A 24,851-nucleotide genomic window follows, 5' to 3' on the forward strand; every position below is an offset into this window, starting at 1 on the left:
TTTGAAAAATACATAGCTGTATGGTATGTAACTCTCTCATGATGTGTGTTAAATTAAAAAAAAAAACACAAAAAAACCCAAAATATGATTAAATGGAAAGATTTATCTCAATACAATACCATGGTGGGAATGAAATGCTGATGTTGGGAGCTGCTAATGTGTTCATGTCAGTCTCCCAAGACCTGTGTTCAGCCTGCACCTGGCAAGGGCTCCAGGACCTGCCTGCCACCTTGAGCAGTTTTACACAAAGCACTTGTGGCAAGAGCACAGAAGTTCCATCTCACACAGGTTTTTGCTTAGGGAAACTCCACAGAGCTTTAAGGTTGAAATAAAAAACACACAGGAGGAAAGCTCCATGGCTCTGTAGCCTCTCAGAAAGCTCCTTGGGTCAGAGCCTTTCCTCCTTTATGTTTCTTCACCTAATCCCAGGAAAAATCATTCCAAATATTTCTTATTTGTAGGGCCAAATCCCCTTTCCAGGATTAAAACTGTTTGACTTACTCTTCTGGATGTGTAACACAAAGGCTGACCAAAGACTTGGCTTGTTCTTCCACCACTGAATCCTGAAATATTAAACTCTCTACAAAGTAAATTTTTCTTGGTAGCCTCCAAAGTACCACACCTCAAATAAACTTTTATTTAAACTTTCTACAAATTTAGAAAAAATTTTGCATGTTGTTTTTGCAACCTTGTTTGCACTGCTGTCCCTTGTACCACCATCAGTGATCCCACAGAAATTTCAGCTATAGTAAACTATAACTATGCTCTTTTTCAGCCAAAGTACCTGTGCTCATGCTGACTTTGCTTTTGAATTGCTTTTAAAATGAAACTACCTAAAGTTCCAAGTCAGCTAGGTTGTGATGACGTACAGACAATACCTCTCACCTTTGAGGTCAGCCCAGGTAATAACTTCCAGAAAGGAGGTTAAAACCTCAGGACATGCTCTTTCTTTTGATCAACTAGAGTTCAAATCCAGCTAATAGTGGTCCTGGTGCAAAAATTTATCTTTTGAAATAGCTTTTTATTCACAGTAGTAGTTAAGATAGGTAAGTAGTGAGCGAGACAGTCACTTAATGCTTCCATTTCCGAAGAGCTTTTTGTGGCATTAGTCTCAGTCTGGTTTGCATTAGTTACAGCCATCTGTGGGTAAAAACATCTATGCCTTGGGCAGCGGGTCTGTGCTAGATAAACACTGCATAACTCTAAGATATAATTGTTCCCTTTGTGTTTATATTATTGAAAGTGGACAACTGCACACAAAGACCTGCTTCAGAGACACATCGTTCAGCCAAACTTCCCAAATGAATGCTCCAGCATAACTCTGCCATGAAATCCTAAGGTTTGTATGTTCATTATCAAATATGCTCTGAGGAAAACACTACTGACAAGATGTAAAAGTTCAGCTGTGTTACAGACAGACACCAGCACAGAAAACCTGTCATCAGTATTGCTTTGATCTCTGGGCTAGGTAGGGAGCAGTGTGAGACAGCAGGATTTTCTGTAACACCTTGCATTTTGCCATCAAAGACAATTACAGGTTATTTTTGCACTGCCTATGGCTGCTCATTTCTCATTTCCCCAGCTGTCCTCTCTTGGTTACAAACCTTGCTTAGCAAGGAAGCACTTGACTGTCTCAAAGGAGAAGCAGATGAGACAACAGTCAACAGACATGAGGTAAAAAGCACACCAATACAGAAAGAGTTGATCTGTGATTTCCCTAGTAAATGACTAAATGACAAATCTAAATGACTAAATTTTTTACTACCAAGCAAGATTTTTTATTGTTTTATAATAGATTTAGCCTATAAATAATCTGTTACAAACATGATAAAAAGCTAAGAGAAATATAAGTACAAGGGAGAATTAGCCATATATATAATAAAATAATATTTGAGAGTATCTGAATTACAGCGAATAAATAGAAGCAGAGAGTGCGCATTTACAAAATTTTAAATTTCAAATACAAGGCAGAATGAGATGGGGGGAAAAAAAGTAGTGCTAATACAGCCTATCTCTACAGAAAATAAAAACCTGATTCCCTCCCAAACTTCTAGATATTTCTGAAGTGAAAACACTTCCAAACTGCTGTGCCAACTAAAAGAGAACATTATATGAAAGACATATTTTAATGCAACTGTGCACGAATACCAGTAAGTTTAAGAATCAAAAGCACTTGTCTTGAATGAATACAATATCCAAAATTGTTGCTCCATGTATGCTGATAACAAAAATACAATACAAAGCTAATTTCACTACTTCTGAACTATTTAACAGGCCATTTCTTTCCCTGTGTATTACTCAAAAGCAGATGCTATGACTGAGCATTAAATTTTTCTGCTGTATTGATATAGAGAGGACTAACAAACCTATCACAGCTGAAGAAATAACCATTTAATGATAAACTGGAAAATAAAACTTGCACATCAGCATTGGCACCAAAGAAGATGAGAAAGGACAGCAGAAAATTGCACGGTTCTGTACAAAGGGAAATTTTCAAATTCACATCATAATAACAAACATGAAAATCTGCAATAATCAATCAGCCAGTATGAACCACAGATTTCGAATCCTGAATATACCTTTGGATAGCAGAGAAAAAGTTGGCTCCCCAGAGTACACAGCACAAAATCAAAATATAATTAACAAACCTTATTTTCATGGTTCTAGGCTTACTATTGGGTAAACAGAAATCTGCCTTTTACAGTAACTTTAGACTCTATTACTCAAGCCAAGTAGTACTCCATCTTTCCAGGGATTTCCATATATATTAGCTCATGGATGAAGACCATAAAATACAAAAGTAAAACAAACTTGCCTTTCATAGCAGGATTACACCATGGTGCTTGAACCTTGCAGAGCTAATGGTTTGAAGGTCAGGCTCTTTGGAACAGATGCACTAATCTCTTATTATCTCTATTACACAAATTATTTCAGATAGTGTTTTTCCTTGGAACTGGGAGATAAACCTCTATTTGCTGCCTAGGATTATTGTGGTCATTAATGAGAGTGGTTCTTCTTGGGTGTGTTTTAAGTGTGAGAGAGTAGCTGCTGTTAAGTACAGGTTGGTATCAAAATAGCAATGGCCAATTAAACAGCAGGGAAAAGTAAGACACATAAATTCCACACAGGTAAGATGCTCTCAAAACAATTATTAAACATAATATATGCACGGAAAAAAAAAAGATTCCTATGTACACAATAAATCAAAATCTCATAAGGTAAAGTCTAAGATCAGAGCACAGTCTTGCTTTATAATTAGGAAATAGTATTTAAGGAAATATGCTGTTTTGTTGTTATACTCTCTATAATATGTCAGACTTTAAAACTCCATGGGTACAACAAAATCTAATGTGACAGAAGATTTGAGATAAAACAACAAATAATAAAAAGTGCATAAAGCCTGGCTTTTTTATATAAAGCTGGAATTACTATCTTCCTGACTAAGTAAGGTCTGATAGGATATAATACAATTATCTAATTGGTAGCTAACTTCTAATAAAAGCACAATGAAAGATGACATCAAGAGCATGCAAATATCATAAAACAGAAATTTCGGGAAGCTCCTTGATAAATTAAAAGAAATAACTACTGCCAGAATAAGAACAATGTAAAAGTGAGTTTGAATAAACTTAAATATCATACTTAGATATTTTAATAACTATTTTCCAGTCTTTATATCACCATAATTATATGTTATTAAACACACCATCTTAAGGCTATGAAAAATATCAAAACTAGTATGTCAGATATTAAAAAAATATTTTTGAAAAAGAGTCTGCAATAACAAGATTTACCCTATCTGTTAGTGACATAGCACTGAAGACATGTAATGAACACAATCTCCACTTTCTTTTGAAATGAGTTTTAATCTGCATATCAGTGGTAACAGGAGCCAATGTGACTGAAAAATGACTCAAATCTAAATTTTTTTTACTTAATAATCCTTTCATACAATGTGCCTGATTGCATACTCTCTTCAAAATATTATTTTTATTCGTGATATCTCCTCTTGTCCTCAGCTTCTAATAAATGCATTTAATTTTTAACAAGAACATATTCTAGTGGAAAATTGAAAGCATTTCTCTCAAGATCTTCCAATATATAGTCAGAAAAATTCTTAGAATAATTTATGGTTTTTTCCATTGAAATCTTTAAGTAAAATCAATTTTTCTAACACTTGCCCAGGGGCAGTTTTCTCTGAAGACTGCACTATGTGTAATGCCATGTTGGGAAAGAGAATAATGCCCAATGAAGACCAAAAGTTTTTCAAAGGCCTTAACTTTTCTATATATTTTTTGTCATCCTCAAAGGAACTTCAGGCTACACAGAATCACTGACTATATCAAACAAAATATAAAGTCATGAGTTATTTAGAGCAAATCTGAAGTGCATGGTGTTGTTAAGTATTTCTTTTCCCCTACATCCAGAAGAAGTTTTTTTCTCTTACAAATTCACAAAAACATGCAGAATTTTCACCAAGTCCAAGTTCATCATGCATAGATCTCCATGGAGCTATTCCCCATGGAGCATACACAGGACTGGACCTCACCATCACGAGGATACTTCATACATCATATTTGAGGAAAATTCCTATACTTTGTAATGTAACATTATTTGGTTCAACTGTGAGGGAAATGAAACACTTTAGAAATCAAAGTTAACTTGCCTATAAACTCCTGCTCCAGCACAATGGTGCCTGAAAATTTGAAATATTTGCTACTAGGATATGATTTATATTAAAAAGTCTTATGTTTTAACTCAGTCTGTGAGTTTATATTATGTTCTGTTCTATTCATCCCAACAACACAATGAAAAATAAAGCACCAACCCAGAATCGTGGTGAAATTCTGGTCTGCTTTTCTTCAGAATTACAAAGGATACAAGAACATCTTTTATACACTTAAGTGATCTCTTATCATACCACCTTCCTATTCAGCAAGGCTGGTAACCACAGTATTTTCAGGTATTTTGTAAGGATCATTTTGACAGTGATAATTCTTATTTTGGTAAAAAATCCTAACAATTATAATGAAAACAACTTGTTACAGAGAGTTTAGCACTGTGCCATCAAGGATAACAAATGTCACCATGCTATGTTCCGAAGTACAAAACATGAGCTAAAAGAACAGTCAAAAGGATATGAGTATAAACATACACATTTGCAAGGCAACCCAGTGATGGATGAATCTGTTTTAATTTAATTCATGAGCTGTTCACATATCCTATGCATTTCTTCATAGTTCAACTGAGTTCTTCATAGTTCAACAGCTTAAAAGACTTTAGGAATTTTCTTACAGTCAGCTCCTGACTCAGCTCGTGGTCAACATAGTTTCTATAATATCACTAAAAAACATCAACTAATCAGGTACCGCTACTTGCTCATTTAGCTAATTTTACACTGCAGGGAGTGCTCTGTGGTATTTACCCTTAAAGCAAGTAACGTCTAAAGAGCAATTAATTAAAATCCCCCAAACAGAACCATTCTTACTGGCAGAACACAAGAAATGAAGAAATGAAGTTGGCCCACATTATACCCCAGCAGCACAGAGCTGAGTCCTACTTTAGCATGTTTGGGCATCAAACATTATATTGCTTTCAGCCACAGATCCCAATTTCAAGAAAGCTAACATTTTTCTGGTTTATATTGTAAACATTATTAAACATGTTTAGTATGTAAGTGATATATATAGATGCGTATTAAAGTATGTAAATTTAATGTCTCACAGAGTCTTTCCTTAAAGCAATACCCCAGTGTAAAGGTTACACACATACATGCACATTATGTTACTGTCAAGCAGTTACAAATATCTTTTAATCTCACAGTTCAAGCTGTAAGCTTTTTAGGAAGTCTTGGCTCTTCTGCAGACTGTGGGATTTTCAGTGGATCACTTGCAGTCCTGAAGTTTGCTCCTCAATAAAAAGGGAGAATAGCACTTACCGTTCCTTTGTAAAATGATTTAAGGTCTATGGCTGCCAACAATGCAAAGAACAAAGAACCATCACTACTACTAAAGAGGTCTGACATGAACTATAAAATTCAGAACGTAAATTAAGAGCACATAAAATAAATTGCACTACAAAGTCCAACAGTACATATTTAAATAGCAGCCATAGCAGTTCTTGCTCCAGTCAGGATTGCAAAATGACTGCTATACTCTTACTACAACTCTAAGAGAATAGAAAACTTTGAACAACAGAAAAAAAAATCTGCAAAAGATCATTCATTTATTCTACAGAACAGTCTTATTGGGCTGCTAAATTCTTAAGCCTTGAAATCAATGGGATTTTTAAGCATCAAACTCTCAAGAAAATTTCTTAAAAATAAGCATATCCCACCAACAAAGAGACCATTTTTATGCACAAAGAGAAACTACCTGTGCAGCTAACATGTTGACTGGCATGCCTGTGGGAAGCTCTTTAAGTGGAAAAAGAATGTTACAATGCAAAGCATCAATGTTCACTTCTCAGTTTTGCAACTTCATTTCATACATAGTTTTTTAAACAAAAACTGGTGATCCTACTTCTCTATGGCATATTGCTTCTGACATAAGTACTGAAAAGATTGTAGTCACAGGCACCACATGAACACAGATAAACTATAAAACATGAGAAGAAAGTCAGGAGATGTCACATCTGTCACCCTAAATTGATATCACAGAATCACAGAATGGTTGGGGTTGGAAGGTACCTCTGGAGATCATCCAGACCAGAATCCCTGCCACAGCAGGGTCACCTAGAGCAGGTTACACAGAAACACCTCCAGGTGTTTGAATGCTTCCAGAGAGGGAGACTCCACAACTTCTCTGGGCAGCCTGTGCCAGTGCTCTGCCACCCTCAGAGTGAACAAGTTCTTCCTCATGCTGAGGTGAGCCTCCTTATGTTTTAGTTTATGGCTGTTACTCCTTGCTTGACACCCTCTTTGAGATATTCACATGCATTGATGAGATTCCCTCTCAGTCTCCTCTGTCATCATTCAGCCTCTCTTACGGGACCAACGACTGATCCAGCTGGACATTTGATTTGCCTTCCTGTTTCCCTTCCTCGCTTTTAACTCAACTAAATTTCATGTTGTCCAAATATTGTTTGCTCTTTTAGCAACAGACTATTCACAACTATAAACAAAAAGTAACATTCAAACAATAGTAAGAAAGCATAGTATTGACAAAAGCATTGGCACACAACCCCAGGTAAGACTAAGAGAACATATTTACTGCTCAGTGTGCCAGCACCAGGCACAGGGCAGCACTGGGAGAGTCACAGCACATTGCAGCTTGCTGTGCTCCCCAATTGCCCTTTCAAGACTAAGAGTATTATTATATTCCCAGCATGCAAAAACCGGCAGTTCCATATCCTAGAAAAAAGTAATTTGTTAATGGTACACAAAAAATTATTAAAGTACTTATACTTTCATCATAAATATTGTATCACAGGTACTGTTATTACATATTCTACTTGACTGATGACAATGTATGAAAGGCTTGGATCATGACAGTTGTGCTGAAAGCACAACTGATTCAAGTTACAATAAATTTACATTCACTGTGTCACTTCCATCTACACATTTCCATCTATTCAGTTTTTGTTTTGAATGGGAAGATTCATAGCAATTACATAGTATTAGTTTTAATGATGACATTTGCTCATCAAAAGAGGTAGGATATTTAAGGAGATCACCAGACATTTGATTACATTTAAAACAATTAACCAATGGGCTTCTTAAAGATTTTTCATGGCACTACTTCTGAGGCTGACAACCTCAATTTCTTTAACATAAATATATTGATGGTTCCTTTTGTGCAAACAATTAATACAAAAATACAAAACAGACACACACACAACTGTGCCTCTTGATTAGCATTCACACCAAGTCTAGCATTCACACAGAATCTAGCATTCACACAGAATCTTAGAAAGCTGACTTTACATCTTATGGGTGCTGAGCAATCAGCAGAGCAAATGAGAGAAACCACTTATGAGGTAGAGCGTTACAGCATCTCAGGAAAATCTATAAAAATAGAATCAGAAATATTAAGACAGTTGTACCTATGGAAAATAAGTGTGCCAAAGGCACTCCTGCATTTGTAATTTGAACTTAGCTATCACCCAGCTATCACCCATCAGGTTCAAGCCTGGTGCTCTGACACAGTTTACTTATTGCATGTAGAGCTGCAAGAACAAGGATGTGGCTACTTTGTGTAGCCCAGAGGTGGTTATTTTTTAGGTAAGACCTCCTCTATCCAGGCAACTCTGCCCTGTGCCTCTCCTCCATGCAAGACAGGCAGCAGGAAACCTTACAGGATTCAGCTACAGGACATGAAGGATTGGGGCAGCTGAAAGCCCTTGTTTCTGAGGAGGACCAAGGAAAGGGCTGGGAGCAGAAATAAAGGGGGCTGGGCACAGGCCAAGTAAGACTCAGCTCACTGAATTTCAACTGTTTATAGATGTGACACTGGAGCTAGTCATGTCAGACGCCTTTTAAAACATATACAGAAAACCAGACATTTTAGGGGCACTTAGTTTTTTACTATTTCAGACATTTACTTGAGGATGGTTAAGCCATGTATGGAAGAGAACGTTTCTTTCTGCTGCCTAGAAAGCAAGCCTGAAGTGATGAACTGACAGCTATGCTGTGGACGCCTATACTTGTTTGGACTACTCCCCCCCTTTCTGATTGCAGTTCTTGGCCCACTTCTTTGAAAAATGGTGCCTTTCTAGGGTTCATGTTCTATATCCCACAGTCCCTCTCCAGCTCCTGAAGTACAGCTGTACCATGTAGGTCTATTCAGAAAAACACAATCTGAGAGAGATGGACTCATGGGATATTTTGAAGAGCTAAGCAGTGGGAACTAGTGGCTGGAAGATATGTGCTCAAGTCTTTCTAGATGCAACCTTGGGTTTTTTACTTTTTAAATTAAAAATTTATTTTTAAAATTAAACAATACATAATGTCAAATATTCAGTCACCAGCATTTGCATGGAAAGATTTGTCTCTGGACCACAAAGATTAGGACTGGAGAGGAGCATTCTGCCCTTTACAGAGTGTCCCCTGGCCCTAATCACAAAACTTTAAATGGCATTGTGGTAGCATGCTACAATCTAAAGCTGATTATTAGGAAAAGTCACTCTCCTGGGATTTTGGCCATGGACAAACTTTGGACCAGAAACTACTGTGAGGCAGACTGGGAGAGTGTGTACCTTGGCTAAAAGGGGATCCCATAAAATTTCTTGACATTGTTCCCACGTTGGCTATAAACATAGCTATCTCCATGAAGCAGAGTATGGGGTAAAGGCCTATATGCAGCCATGGAGCATAAAAATACTTCTTGTGCAAGAATTAATCCGACTGCATTTGCAACTATGTAAATGCTGTCAAAGAAAACTATAAACTGCTACTCAAACTCATCACATTTTTTCCACCTCCTTCTCACTCACTTTTTCTCCTGGATTCCCCAGTCAATGACAAAGGTTCAACTCCTATGAGCTAACTCCTGATCTGTGACTATAATCCCTGCATAAATATATTAAGCTGCCTGTTCCAACACATGCTAGAGATATTCCAACACATGATAGCTCTCTTGCTGTGACATGTACCCAGAGCTGTGAGTTTTTCAACATCTGAGGAAAAGTAAGCACAATAGAAATGCAACTCAGCTCTTCCAAACCCAGCTCTTGGGGTGGTTGTGCCTCACAAGGACCATTACTGAGACTCTGGGGACAGTGTTTGGTTACTAGATTGGATCCTGTGTGTGACCTTTCTGAAGTGACCCCTTCACAGTGTAGTGGAGTATCTCCACCGAGGCAGAAGAATCTGGTCCCTAACATGGTATGCCTCTAAGTTAAAACCAAATGATTCTCTCAAAATTTTTTCCTGGTGAGTTATTTCTTCTCCAGCAAGAAATACTACTTCAATGGACAGCTTTTATTATGCAAAAAGCAAATCAACCCTACCAGTATAAAACCTGGAGGTTTTGTTCTATGCCCCTTGAACATCTTTCCCAGTTAATGTTTGGAGTCCAGACTGAAGAAAGCAGATGAGCCTTGTCAAAGAAATCTCCTCACCCTGCCCTGACCATGAACTCTAGAAAAGAGCTGTTCAGACAGATCATTAATAGAATAACTTTAAAAGACAGAGTAATGGGTCAAACTTATCTACTTTACACATAAATCCTAGGTCACATCTATCCCTAATTAATTCAGTGTTTAAGTCTGGCTATGCTCCGAGAGAGAACACTTTACACCATCTTATCTAATCAAATGGTAGAACTATAAATAAAGCCACCAGGAGCCATGTGAAAGCAAAAATAATGAAAACAGCAACCCTGATATTCCTGCCTGGGAGAGCTTTTGGATATTTTAACATGCTCTGTAAACAGGAAATCCATTTGCACGCACCTGTGTTATGATAACTTATCAATCTGACAAGTTCTGTTCTGAAACCAGAGAAGTCATCACAAATAAATGTATTCTCAAGACACTTATTTTTTTCCCAAAGACACAAAATTCACTATTAACACACCACCATCCCCACCCCCCAGACTTTTAGTAGTGTTTCACAGTGATATTTTCCAAGCACCACATCAAATCAAAGGTACCCAGTTAACCCAAGCCTCAAAGGCAGGAACTGTTCTGGGCACCCACCCTATCTCATCTAACCATCAATCTCCTGTGTTTCACAGGTCACAGAATTAAAGCAGAAAGACAACTGCCTCCTCTGGGCTTAGCACTGCCCTGGCTCAACCTGAAGCAGAGCCAAGCTTCCATCACACAGAGAATTTCTTTAGGATGGCCAGACATCTAGAACTTCTGAGAATTAAAGCATCTCATTTCTAAGATTCCTGGTAAAGTGTATCTTTTGAAGTGATTAGACACCAGAAACTGAATTTTTGCAATATGAAAAATGGCTGTGTAGGTAGAAGAAGTAAACTACATGTGAGTGTCTGTCTGTGAGCACCAAGTATGTCTATAAATATTAAGTAATTTCAAAGCAATTCTCAAGGTAACTTTGAGGATAAAACCACAACAGTTCATTGAACAAATACTGTAGTTTAATCTTTTAGCCTTTTGAATGTCTTAATTCTATGGCACTGCAGTTAAATATTTGTGGACTTCAGTCTGAAAATCTAAACAGATTGTCCAATTTCAGTAAATTCAAGCAAGCTGAGACAGACCTGAGGATACACAGAGGCCACACATACTGAGGTCTAAGTAACTGTACAGAGGTTTGTACAAAAGTAAACAAAAATTCAGTTTCAGCATTGCACAGTATTTTTATGCTGTACTCAGAGTAAGCTATACCAAATAACAGACATACTTAGCACCTAACACCACCAGAGAAATCAACAGAGATATAAAACATCACTTTGCACTATTGGACCCCTTCTGGAAGTTATATGGAAGTCACTTTTAAAAACTGCTTATCAAAATAAAGAAAAGCTGGCAGAACATTCAAAAGCCTAATGAAAATAGTAAAAATATGCCACAGTTGATAGAAAAAAATATTTGTACTTTGACAATATGCCAGTTGTAGAGATCCCATCATCTCTGACTTCCTGGGATTGTTTTTATTCTTTGTCTTTTCTTGGTAATTTGAAGCAAATTTAACATGCAATAACCTGGCTAAAATGGAGTGGTCAAAAATCACTCAGAATTTAATTTTAGTACTTTAAATACTGGTACATGTACAAAGGAAAAGACAGCGTAAAAATAAAAGGATCTATTCAAATATGATCCTGTAAAATTCTCACTAGACTCTGATTTGCTGAGGAAGCAATCACTTCCGGTATGTTTTGGTGAAAGCCATTCCCAAGCACAGGGAGCAGACATTTCCAGGGGACAAAAGCCACTGCTCATCAGGCACGTTTATGCATGAAGTGCAGCAGATGCCACTGAAGAGCCAGGCTTTGTACTGAAGAAGAACAAATGAATTGGGGCCCTGCATTCCCCTTTTCCCTTCTCTTTGTGTGTCAGACTGGTTGTTAGGAAGCGAGTTTGGACTAGCAAGTAATATGAGGTGCTTGTTTTCATCTCTTCTATCTTTGTTCTATATTAAGACATGCCAAAGTGGTTATTACTTATGTTAATTTAATTTATATGCCATCTAAAGTACGAAGGGTAATAAAAGTTATACAATCAGAGATCTAATTCCTTTGTCACACAGTTTACACTAAACTGCTGCTCCTTCTCTTCTTGGAAACAGTCAGCCACGGACTGGCCAATAGCCCTGGGGGCAGAAACACGGCCAGACTGATGCCTGTCCTTGCTTATCTCTGTCCACTCGTGTCCTGCAATGCTGCTGTTACCTGGATGTCAGCCAGCTGAACCCAACCTCCCTTCCTGATACCTGAAAAGGACTGGAAAAATGCTGTTAGGAGTGTGCCTCAGGTGTGCTCAGGCTCTTTCCTATCCATATGCAAAGCTCCTGCTGGAGAGTTTATGAACCAAGAGGGCTCTGTAAAGCTGGGTGAAAGTTTTCAGCTGAAATTTTTTAAAGAAAAAAAAAAAGATTCAGCAACACTGAAATGTTTCATGAACTGATACCTCCTCTGACACTGGCAGCGTTTTATTTAGAACTGTCATTCATATTTATTCATATTTCAGGAAATACTCAAGCTAAATTTTGTCCTTTCAAGATCAAATAATAAACTTTTAGATTAGAAATAATTTTTCAACTACCTTAATAACTTGCAAAAATTTTATAATTTTAAAAAATTTATATGAAGATTTTTCCATAACTACTGAGTTCTGCATATTTCATTACTTATGATATAGAGAATTTGGAGTATCTAAGGGCCATTAGCTGTATTGCAGACTTATATAGCTACCTTATATATGTATACAGCTTTTTAAATAAATGCACTAACACAATCAGCTGCAGTAAAAGCAGCAAGCTTTATTATTATTATCATCAGTATCATCATTATTATTTTCCTTGAAAACCTCTCATAAACAACAGTTTTTTGTTCTAGGTTAGGCTTATTCATTTTTATTTGGATTCTGTCACTAACAGTTCTATTCCTAGCCAAAAAAAAAATTACTGAAAAAACTCTCAAAGCTTATCTCCCCATTCACATGTAAAAGTCCTAATAAGATAAAAATAATGTCTCTAAATCTAATGCTTCTTTGGATTCACTAAATGAACATTTTTTAAACTCAGCCTACCAATATCTTATCATCAAAAGTATGATTTTTTAAAATGTTCTATAAATGAAACAAAAAGAACTCCCACAAAAAACCACAACTTCCCCCCAAAAACCATGCAAACAACAACAAAAAAACCAAAAAACCAACCCCAAACCAAAAAGCCTTCAAGATTTTTTACAAAGTCAGTTTTATTTTCTAAAATTTACCAAACTACATAATTTCTTGGCCCTACTGTATTTAGAGATATGATGCCTGTATCTGAAATATTGTGTTGAACAAGCTATCTAAATTAAAAAAAAAATGATCAAGTTTGATGTTAGATAAGAAAAGGACTGCTTCTGAAAGGTTAAAAAAAATAAAAGGTCTATCAAAATTAAACTCAGTCATCTGACTCTAAACAGAGGACTGTATTCTTCCATGAGAAAGAGGTTAATTCCACAGAGGAAGAGCATTTTTCCTCTGAATGACTGCAGGTACTCTAAAACTCTGCAAGATCCAGAACACAATCTGTGGATCTAATCAGGCAAGAAGCATACGAAAAGTAATAAAATACAAGTTTTAGACTGATATTCTCTTAAAAAGAGGCACTTACACAGAAATTTTTAATGTGAAGGTAGTACAATTTTCTTCCCTCTTGGTAGTCCTTTGGCACCACTCTATTTCCTTTTTCTGTCATAATTTTGGTAACATTTCAACTCTGTGTTTATACTTGCACAAAGTAAAGCTTGTGAACATAGTGTGAATCAGATAAGAAAGCAAATAAAAATCTTTAAACAGAGCTCAGTTAAATATAGTCAGAACTCTTAGTAGGCCTTTTTCTAAGGCCTTTCATAAGAAAATACAATGTAAACATAGCAGTGAAGCTACACTTATTAAATACATTTGGCATATTTTGAAATTATACGAGACATGCATGACATAGTTTAGGCATAATAAAGATTATACTTTTGGAAAGCTATAAATTTTCCTAAACCCCATGCTACTAACATATTGGAAATAGCCCTAAGAACAGTTATTGCTGCAGTTATATCTGTTTTTAAAAATCTAGGGAGAAGTTGCAAATACAAAAGCAGAGCAATACTTTTGAGTACAAGTCAGGCAACCACATAACAGGAGAAAAAGTCACAATTTGCATTTCAGGAACAAGGAAAAGAACCACATGTAGCACCAATTCAGCAGAGCAGTGGACTTTGAAAATACTAGCCCTTATTAGGAAATCTTTTGGAAGATGAGTAACTGGAACTGAACTGTGTTTCTATTAAGGGTAGTGAATTCCTCAGCAAGACTGCAACAGTAAATAAAAGAGAACATGCTTACATTCACTCAAGAGCTTCAAAGAATTGAGTATCATTGCTAGAAAAAAAAGAATTCCTCTTATGAAAAAAATCAGGTATTTTTCTTTTTGTTTAAATTATTCTTCATCTGTTTGCTCATTACCCTTCTCTTCTTCCCCACCCCTTGCTGCAGAAATATTTGGGTGTAGGAGCAGCTCAGGATTTTTCAGGGACCAGGGTTGCTCTTTCCTCTTGGGTGTCAGGTGCAGAGCCCAGATCCTGTCACCATCCCTAAGGCACCATGACCATCCCTGCTGCTCACTAAAGACCCTTCTAGGTTGGCTGAAAAGACAAATCCTTCTAAATGCCAATCTCCCTACATTCTTCTTTTTGTGCAAACAGAGCCATTTTCCTCATAGATCATCACAACCATGCAGAGCAAGCTCTAAGGGGCTGCTCTGGCAAAAAACCAACCCAGACAGGGAAGACTGTCACAGAGATAATACTGAACAGACAAGCAAGGCTAACGAGGGAGCTGCAGGACAGACCACCATACTTCACTAGGCTGCTGAAATCGACTTTTCAAGTACACAGAGTCTAAAGTTAAGAAAAAGATTTTGAAACCCTACAGACTTAAGATAACAAAACAGAGACAGCTGCAGGTAAGGAAGCTCATGTGTGAATATGAAGCATTCTTGCAGAGATCAATGCCCAACACAAGCAGACACTTGGAAATGCTCCTCTGAGAAAACAGAGAACAACGTGTGAATTACAGTAGAGCAGGTTAACCCTGTGAGGTAACTCTAAAGCTGTAAGATGTTAATTCTCATGTTAATTCTGAATTCCAAGCTAATTTTCTGAATCTGCCATTAGAAAATCTGATATCTTGTAGCATTCCCCTTGGATGAACAAGAGAAGGCAATTCAAAAAAGTAATATCAGAAAAGAAATCCTGTGAAAACAGCAAAAGGGTATTATGCTAGATAAGAAACAAACAACAAGAAAAAAAGGCTCTTTCCCTATTGTGCTAAATGCTCTGAGAGGTTTAAGATACTTTTCTCTCTGTTCTGACTGTTAGAAACTTTATTGTAATTTTGATACAAATATAAAATTTATTTGTAACCAATTTATACCTATTTGTTATTATGGCAGTTTCTGATAGTGCTGTCCTTCAGATTCAAGAACTCTTCTGCATTTTTTTCCATCTGAAAATTTTAATTACTCACTCCAAAAGGAATGAACTTGCAATCTGAACTGTCACAGCTTTTCACTCAGCTTATTCTGCGAACATTCTGTGATCCAGTGAGTGCTACTCAGAAAAACTACTCTACCCCCAAGTTCATCTGTCACTGAATGCCAGAATGTTCACAGAACAAGCTGAGTTGGAATGGAGCCATAAGGATCCTCGAGTCTAACTCATGGCCCAGCACAGGACCATTCCCAAGAGTCCTTCCCCTAGATTACCACAACTGACATACTTTCTAATCACTTTCATCATCATATTCTAGCAGCATAAACACTAGCTCTCAATAAAATAACAAAATCTCCCTGTGGCTTTTGTCTTTAAATTCAACTAACAGACATTCTCTGGCTTGTTTTAATAAATCCAGTTGATGCCTCCCTCCTTGCCAGTTTCTTTCTGACATCCAGTATTCCTTACTGAGTCCCATGCTTTCTATCCAGTCTAATAATAATAGAAGATTTATTGAATTCTAAATAAAGTAATTGTAAACTTTTGTCTAGCCCTTATTTCTCATCAAATAAGCACAATTTCTTTCACTACAGCAATAAAATATTAGTCACGTTATGAGGTAAAAGAATCATGGTTAGAAATGCATCCTTGTCATTCAATCAATCAATCAATCTGAAATGTCAGGGGAAAAAAAAGCCTGACCACTGCATGAAAAGGTTGCCACAACCCTTGAAAAAAAAAATAATTATGCAAAGAAGCAGTGGTGTTCTCAAGAAAGACAACAAACCATCCTTATGCCAAAGTCTTTTGCCCTCCAGCATATTTTATTTCTTATTTATTATCTGCTTTTTCTGTCCATACCATCTAGATTGGTAGGAAATCCCTCATTTTACCATAAAATTACTACAAGGATGGACAGAAAAATAGTGCTACCACATTTCCAAACAAAAAAAGACTGAGAAAATTAAGAACAGATTAACAGACTGTGGAGGTGGGGGTTGGAATGTGTGGTTTTGGTTTTTGATTGTTTTGTTGGTTCATTTGTTTGGTTTTGGTTTTGTTTGTTTGGTTTTGCTTTTGTTTGTTTGGGTTGGGTTTTGGGGTTTTTTTGGTTGTTTGTTTTGTTTTGTTTTGTCTTTAATGGCAGTGTCTACTCTGAAATTAGGTACTCTGAGCCTGGAAGGCTCAATTTAAGCATTGCTTTCCTTGTTTCCCAAGCAAGTTTTTTTTTGCACAACATAGGGGTGCTTGTTAACAGTCACTAAGGACCTCCAGTGAACCATCATAGTCTCCATCAAGAGAGGAATGGATGAGGTTTTCTTTAAGCTGCAGAGAGCTCACAAAAAGAGCACAGATATACTGTGGGATGCATGACTATCAGAACTTTACTGCTCAGTGACAATTTCCTGACTTAGATGATACAATCTTATCTGAAATTGGGAATTTGGAGCTTAATTCAAAAGAATACAGAAGCCACTTCTTTATAGGGCAAATTACAGAAAATGACAGAAAATATACTTTAGCAGGAAATTCTAGTTTTTATATAGGGAAATATGTTCTAAGATACTGTTTTTGTTCAGGTTGCAAGTTACTTCCTGAGGGAAGCAGAAAAATACTTCAATTCCTTCCAAGTATCCAGTTCAGAGACACACATAAGTGAAAAGAATTTTTCTTCATTGTGTTTTCACCTTGTGACAACACTTGATTTCAGCTGTGCTTCACGGTATGTAATCTGTCTTTCAAACATTAATGCCTATGGGCTTCATTTCAGGTTGTTGATGTTGAACTTCACCAACAGAAGATGGAAAGCAAATAACTTTGGTGCTTACACAGAAAAATTTCATTGTGGTTCACACCATAAACATGGCAAGGTATGTTCATTTAGAAAATTGACATGGTATCAGTGTAATGGCAAACTAGAAATGCTGCCTATTCTTCTAAGCTCCTTAGCTCTCCTTCTCTGCATCTCTTCCACTCTCCTCTGTGTCAAAATAGTTGCAAGCCACTGTTGGCACTCAAAGAGAAGAAAAGTGAGCTTCTACAAAGAAGAAATATGATCATTCTGAAAGATGACTTTTCTGAAGCACTATCTGCTGACCAGGGGGTGGAAAGTAAAAGGGAGAAATTCTTTTGCTTTCTAAGACACATGTCTGCACGTACCAAGAGAACTGAGAGGGATCCAGGGATGGGAATACTTCCTTTTATCTGAGATTAAGGCTTTCCTTCTCTCCAGAACTCATTGTACTGATGATACCCCTCCTGTTGCCTCTATCCACTTCAAAATGCATTATTATGTCTCTATATATGGTACAAATTCTGTGATAAATTTTTTCCTTCCTATTACAGAAGTTTTCACCTCAATCAAAACAAACCTAGAACCCCAAATCAAAATGCGGTATGATCAATACTGGCCTCAGTTATTCATTGATATGGAAACTACAAGGCAAGATTGTAGAAGGGAGCAGTGTTGTAATACAAAATCAAGAAAACTGAGGATGATTTCTTATTCTAATATAGCTTCCTATAATTTTCCTGTGATTTAAAGATTAGTTTGCCATATTCAGAAAATTGGTAGTTATATGTTTATTCTGTATATGTGTATATATTTATTTACCAAAATAAGACAAACAAAGAAAGCTAGAAAAGTTGGATTACAGCTAAAATGGTTATGTGTGCCTGGAGCTATTTTCAATTTTCTGTGGTCCTCTTGGGAGTTTGGCTTCTTTTTTGTTCCCTTTTCCTTTTCTTCTTTGTAACTGTGATAACATAAGAAGAGCTGGATTTTCATTAGGAATATTGTCAGAAGATTAAAAGCTTTTTCTGGTGAACTGATCCAATTTGTGGGCACAATGAACAAATACATAGTAAGTGGGAATTTCACAGAACAGTTACTACAAGTATTATGAAATCTTAAACATAAAAGGAAGGTGCAGCAAAACCACATAATTTCATTGCAGATTTACATAAAAATAGAAACTAATTCTTTCACTGACCATCTATAAGGCACATATCCTGAATAAATATTTTCCAACAGTACTGAACAGGGTGTGTAAAATAATGATTACTGGTCCTTCTAACTTCAATAGGCAAGGATCTGCTCCATAAGTGCAAAGAAATCCATGGGTGTATGTGTAGACACAAACATGTATGCACAGGCTCTCTCTCTCTCACACACACCCACACACAGACACACACACTCCTTTTTCAGCTGAATAGAAAATAAAATCTTATCAATAACAGCTACCTTGCAGCAGTTCCATACACACCACTTCTGTTTTTATATAACATTAAGCCCATGCAGTATGTTAAAAAGATGAATTATCTACAATAAGTCAAATGTCAAATGCAGCCCTTTTGGATCATTTCTTCAAGTAAAAAAAAAAGAGATAGTAATAAACTTTACTGGCTTTGAAGACAGCAGTAAACTAAAATTTCAGATCTACTCAATCCATAAGAATATAGAATTTATGCTTTTCAAAAAAATCTGCCTTTTTTATTTCTGATCTTCTATTTTGAGTTTTCAGAAACAAATAACTATCTTTGTCATGCTTCCCTTACTTATAATCATGCAAGTTACAGAAATAAAACCTGAACAACCTATGGAGGCTACACATCTACTTCTATATTTTTGTATTTCCTTTAAAATACATATACTGCATCAACAGCACACCTCCAGTTCCTGAAAATCTGTCCCAAAAGTTCCTACTTGATACCACTTTTGGAGGCCCATAAATTTTCACATCAGTTCCGAAATTTCAGACCTTAACTATAAGAAATAGTTTTCACATAATAAATTTTAAAGAAGTAACCAGTATACATTATATTGTCATAACAGAAATTTTCTATAATTCTCAATAGTGGAGACATTAGTAAGTTGCACAACACATTAAAACGAAATAGACATTTTTATGTTTCTCCTCACATCTTGTATAATATAGGAAGGAAGGGATATGGATCCCTGATTTACAACATGAGCACTTAACCTCTAACAATGTCATTTGGAAAATCTATCAAGTCTGATGTGCATATTGTTCTAAAAAAATGCATTAATTCACTGATTTTTGACAAAACGTGACACATTTTTATTTGCTCTGATTATGCCATAGAGAATACTCTTAGCCTGAGTCAAAACAAGGTAAAGATGACGCTGAACTGGTTTACAATCATGAATAATACATAATCTGTTTTTCATATTTGATTTGCTCTTTGAGTTTCAGAAAAACATTAGAAGTTCCATTCCTTGCAAAATTCCTATTGTTTTGAAATTTACACCAAGCAAAACTTGGAGAGCTATAGTACCTTTCTACAAAGATTAGAAAAATATGAGCTTTAAATAGAATATACTGAGATGTGCTTGGAAGTCACAGCTCAGATTTTAAGTGGATTAAAATATCAGCGTAGGAATCCTTTCTACATGACAACACCACTTTTTATTACTTACAGAGCACACCATTGATTCTGATACACCTAAAATAGCATCTTACTGTGTGCAACTATCCATATTCCAGCCTCATACTTAGTCACCGTGCATTCTTGAACAACACATTATTAATTACAGTTCTGGGTTTCAATACACCAGTTTCATTTATCATTTGGTTCAACTGCATGATTATATACTGGCTGAAAATTCATGAGCAGTGTAGAGAAATATAACAATCTTCTTGTTGTAGCTGACCAAGCTTTAATTGTGAATGGATCAATTCTGCTGCTCATCTGGCGATCAAAGAAAACCAGGGGAAAGGGGGGAAATATTTGATGACATAAATATTGTTACTTACCTTACCTTAGACACCCTGACTATGTGAGAGGAATGCTGAAATAAGAGTGCACTGCATGGTAGGCTGAAGCTTTTCCACTTTGTTTTCCCCCTCTTAGTAAGAAAGGACCCTTAGGGTCAGCTCCTGCTCCCAGTGAAGACAAAAGCAGAAGTCTTCACTGGGGTTCAGGAGCAGGACAGGGACTTTAAAACATTCTTCTTCTCTTTTTTGTCTTTCTGTATGGGCTTTTGTTCCTGGAGGCTATGCTGATATGAAGCTTTTAAGATTTCTGTAGTCACAATAGAGAGTTGGAAGGCTTATGCTCCTAATGAAGCATCACGTTGTCATCTAATTTGTCTGAAATCACTGACCCCAACTTGCCAGTATTACAAAACAATAAAGTATTGGATTAACTCTCAACTTAAAAAACAAAAGTAATTTTTAAAAATGTATTTTATGCCACTACAGGTACAACTTCTGATTCAAGTTGCATAACTGCCATTCATTTGCTCAGATTTCAGTTCCCACATTCACACTCAACTCTTCTGCTAAAAGAAGTTTCCTACACATAAAAAGCTGGTCTTAGCAAAGCATTATCCACTGTTGACACCGACATGTGTTTCTTTGCATTTCCTGGCCAACCTGTGAACAAGGCTTCTAAGAGATAACAGTTTTCATTGATCACGACAGTAAGTAACTACAGCACATATTCTAAAAGACATTTGTATATTGTTTCTTGCAGATGTTAAATAATCGAAGAAAACTAATATATCAGGAGTTTATTTACAGCTGGAAAATCTCTCTTGAGCAGTCTAGATGCATATACATGTAACACAGATGCCACAGATGAAATTAAGGTAAACCACGTTTGGTGAGAGTCCTGTTTCCAGGACTGTGTGCCTCACTCACCTGTTTGACTAAGTTGAGATGTGCTTCTGCTCCTTCGAGACACTATGGCAACCACCTTGGCACTAAAGCTGGAGCGCCTCTTCTTCCCACCTGTTCCCACCATGCCGACGGCCGTGTCCGACTGGCTCCCGTCAATGTGCTCCAGCTTGTACATCTCCCCGCTCACGCTTGTGCTCTTTGTGATTCTCCCTGAAGTCCCCATCCGTCTGCCTTGCATTTTAGGAGTAAATGTACTACAGTTACAAAGTAAAAACAAACATGTTAATTTGTCTGCGTAACAGCATTTCCAAAAGCCTTATTTTTTTTTTTTTAATCACTAAATTATTTTTAAGTCTTGATATGTTTCCATTTATTTGGTTCACAAGTAAAAGCTTAATGTGATGCTCCTTGGAGTACATATTATCAATGCTATTGTTTGTCCTCCACTTTGAGGGGAACAAATAAAATGAACACTTCCTCATGTTTTTCAGAACAACAGAGAGGCACTTAAAAGTTATGTGATGCTTTCCTGCCTATATCCCCACAATACAGAAACAAATAAAACAGCAATTTTACAACCAAAGAAAATTAACGTGGGGCAGTAGCTTAACACATTCATCTTATCAGTGCTGTTCACCACAGACCTAATAGAAATAAAGATACCATCTAAATTTTCATACTTTTCAAAGAGATCATGTAATATGTAGTATTTTTTAGGTCTTCAGTCTCTCACTTCCTTAAAGGTAAGTGCAATAGTTACAATATGAAAGCAAACTAATTTTGAGGCAAAATCCCTAATAACGCACTAGAATTTTCATTGATTGACAGAAGAATTAATCACTCTGGCAGTTCTGTTTGAGTTCCTTTAACTGAATTGCATTGAATTGCATTTGAATGTTTCTATACAAATCCTTTTTCTGCTCCACTGTATAGAGGCAGGATAAAGTGCTCACAAACACAGTTTAGAGAACAGTCTCAAGTACACACAGGACATGCTAATACCCAGTCCTAGGTCAGCTGTGGCCAAGCAATGCCCTAGCTCTAAAGTCAATGTAAAGTTAGTTGCCACTCTGCAGAGACAGAAATTTAAGTTGCAGATGGACTCACTTCAGATGCAGTTGTTAAACTGGCCAAGCATGTAGGAAATTCCTTGACCTTCTATTGCTGATTAGTAGACCTGCTGTTAGCATGCTGGTTTAGGAATTTTTTTTTCAGTTTTTCAGTATGTTGAAGTCAAATTTATTTGTTAACCAATAGTTCTGCAGACTCTCCCAGCAAGGTCCCTCCCCAGCAGATGCAATGGCTGCTCCTGTCCCCCATTCCCATTCACCCCTCACTACCTCTCCCCCAGTAAAAATTAGAAAGAGTGGGGTTAGAGGCTTTTTTGTGTCATGGCAAGTTTCAGACAGATAGGAAGTCAGACCAGGGAAAAATAAAGGGGTCAATGGGAGAAAATATGATATCCTGTAACTTCTATGGATCTGGGCCCTGCTGGAGGTTGAATCAGTCTTGTCCCAAGACAGATCCAGGAAAGTATAAAAAATTGTATCCCTAAACTATAACTAAAACAGTGTAGCCCTGATTTACTGGCGTCTTCCAAGGGTGGACCATATGTGTGACCACACAGGTAAGGGCACATAGAAATAGACATTATTCTTTAAAAATGAAGCTGGAAAAGTTAAGTCTTTGACTAGACAACACCTAATAGAAAGATCACTATCAACCTCTGCATAGGCTTTTAACCATCTTCAGCACTTAGAATCTGCTCCTGTTAAGCTCAGATAAAAAAAACATCTATGCCATTAAACAGAACAAGCTGCTTGATGCACCAAAGTATTCAAGAACACATTTTAGTGGACTACCTGAGGTACACTGAGCTTATAATAGGTTCTGTCATGTTCCCTCCTGTCCCAGAGAAACTTTATCGACTGGCTTTTGGGTTTGAAAGGCAAAAAATATAAGACATTTGTATTTTAAAGTTTCCTTACAGAATTCCTTTGTGTTTTATCACCATTCTCCCCACACCACATTCACATAAATGTGAGCACAAACACAAACATATTCAATCATTCTAGGAAGAAATGTAGATGGGGAAAAAAGAAAACCTCAAAAATACCATCTTCCTCACATATTTACACAAGTATCAAAGAAAAGGCGTCTAGGGTGATAGAAGGCAACACTGTTAACTGGTTTCTTCTCTGGAGCAAGAGATACTTCACTATTTCAAGGTTCAAAGGCCTCACTTCGAGGGATTCTATTTCCTACTTTGATTAGACATGGACAACTCCTTTCCACATGGATAATTTCTTTCCAACAGCACTGGGAATTTTATTTCTGTGACTGTTTCTATGTAATTTCCAGCACTAAAGTTCAATGGACTATAAAATCTGCCATGCAAATAAAGAATTATTTACCATATTATTAAATGTGCTCTACTGAATTTCAGGTGTTTATCAATACAATAAATGCCAAAATAACAATGTTTTTATGCCAGTGTTCACGTCTTTTTTTTTTTTTTTTTTTTTTTTTTTTTTTTTTTTTTTAAATTTACCTGAAATGCTCTAATCTCACTTTATTTAATATGTATTTAGGAGCCAATGATGTCCAGCAGCTGAGAAATAAGAAAAAGATGGTATTATAACTTTAGGAAAAAAACATTTTTGATGTATGAATTCACTAATTCAGGGAACATGGAAAGTTTCTGAATAATAGAAAAAATCACTTTTTTCAAAGACTCATATAAGTTTCAATTCTCATTCTTTGCAAAAGGTAGAATAGAACTAGAATAAGAACTAGAATATTTATCTTAATTGGAAAAAAAACCAGAGAAATTTAGATTTCAAATTAATTTTATACTTGTTTTTACCTGGCAAATATGAAGTCCTGCTTTCCTTGGAAATATGTTCCCATGTACTAGTACAAAATAGCTATTAATTTGCTAGAAATGGGCATAATGGGATAGGACCAAGGATCAACAGCTGCCCAATACTTCCTCTTGTTACAACAAAGCAAATACATTAAGTTTTCTTTGTGTTCATCTAATCCCTGTGCTAGTTTATTAATTTTCATTACTGCAACAGTCTCAAAAGAATGAGCATGTAAAATTCAACATTCTTATACCATCTAATTGATTACCCTTAGAACACAATGTTTTATCATTACATTACTGATTATCATTTGAAGGAAAAGCTCCTAGCTCACACTCCTGCTTTATTCACTACTGTTAGAGTTTCATTTATGAAGCACAAACAAGAAAACGACCTGCATGAATACATCCCTTGGCACTTAGCTGTTTTGATAATAACATAGCTAAATTTTTATTTTGTTTTGCAGACTTGCTGGGATTATTAACGCATTCATTTAAATGCAGGTGCAAGTTTTTGCAGGCTTGTGGCTAAAACTGGTAAATTATTAAATTATATTTAAACCTAGTTATCATAACACAATAAATAAATATTGTTTTCTGTAGCAGGATTATGAAGAGCGACATATTTACCCGTATAGTCCATTAAGTCATAAATTAATTAATTCACTAAATTTTTATTTAAAATTATTTTGTGATCTTTAGCAGTTCTTCTGATTGATAGTTTGGCAAATGTCT

At 36.3% G+C, this 24,851-nt stretch overlaps 1 protein-coding gene across 23 annotated transcripts in view; it reads right to left on the bottom strand.

The window, feature by feature from the left end:
* The window catches only part of RIMS1 (regulating synaptic membrane exocytosis 1), a 305,622-nt gene that overhangs the window by 18,832 nt on the left and 261,939 nt on the right, over positions 1 to 24,851 (bottom strand). For 15 of the 23 annotated variants that reach the window (XM_058020424.1, XM_058020427.1, XM_058020423.1 and 12 more), the window contains one exon: positions 21,272 to 21,504. The exons of the other annotated variants lie outside the window; for them this stretch is intronic. In XM_058020424.1, coding sequence (XP_057876407.1) covers positions 21,272 to 21,504 — 233 coding nt within the window. The remainder of the gene's footprint in view (positions 1 to 21,271; positions 21,505 to 24,851) is intronic. 23 annotated transcript variants of the gene reach the window in all.

Source organism: Melospiza georgiana, chromosome 3 (assembly GCF_028018845.1).
Source record: "Melospiza georgiana isolate bMelGeo1 chromosome 3, bMelGeo1.pri, whole genome shotgun sequence".
Taxonomy (NCBI): domain Eukaryota; kingdom Metazoa; phylum Chordata; class Aves; order Passeriformes; family Passerellidae; genus Melospiza; species Melospiza georgiana.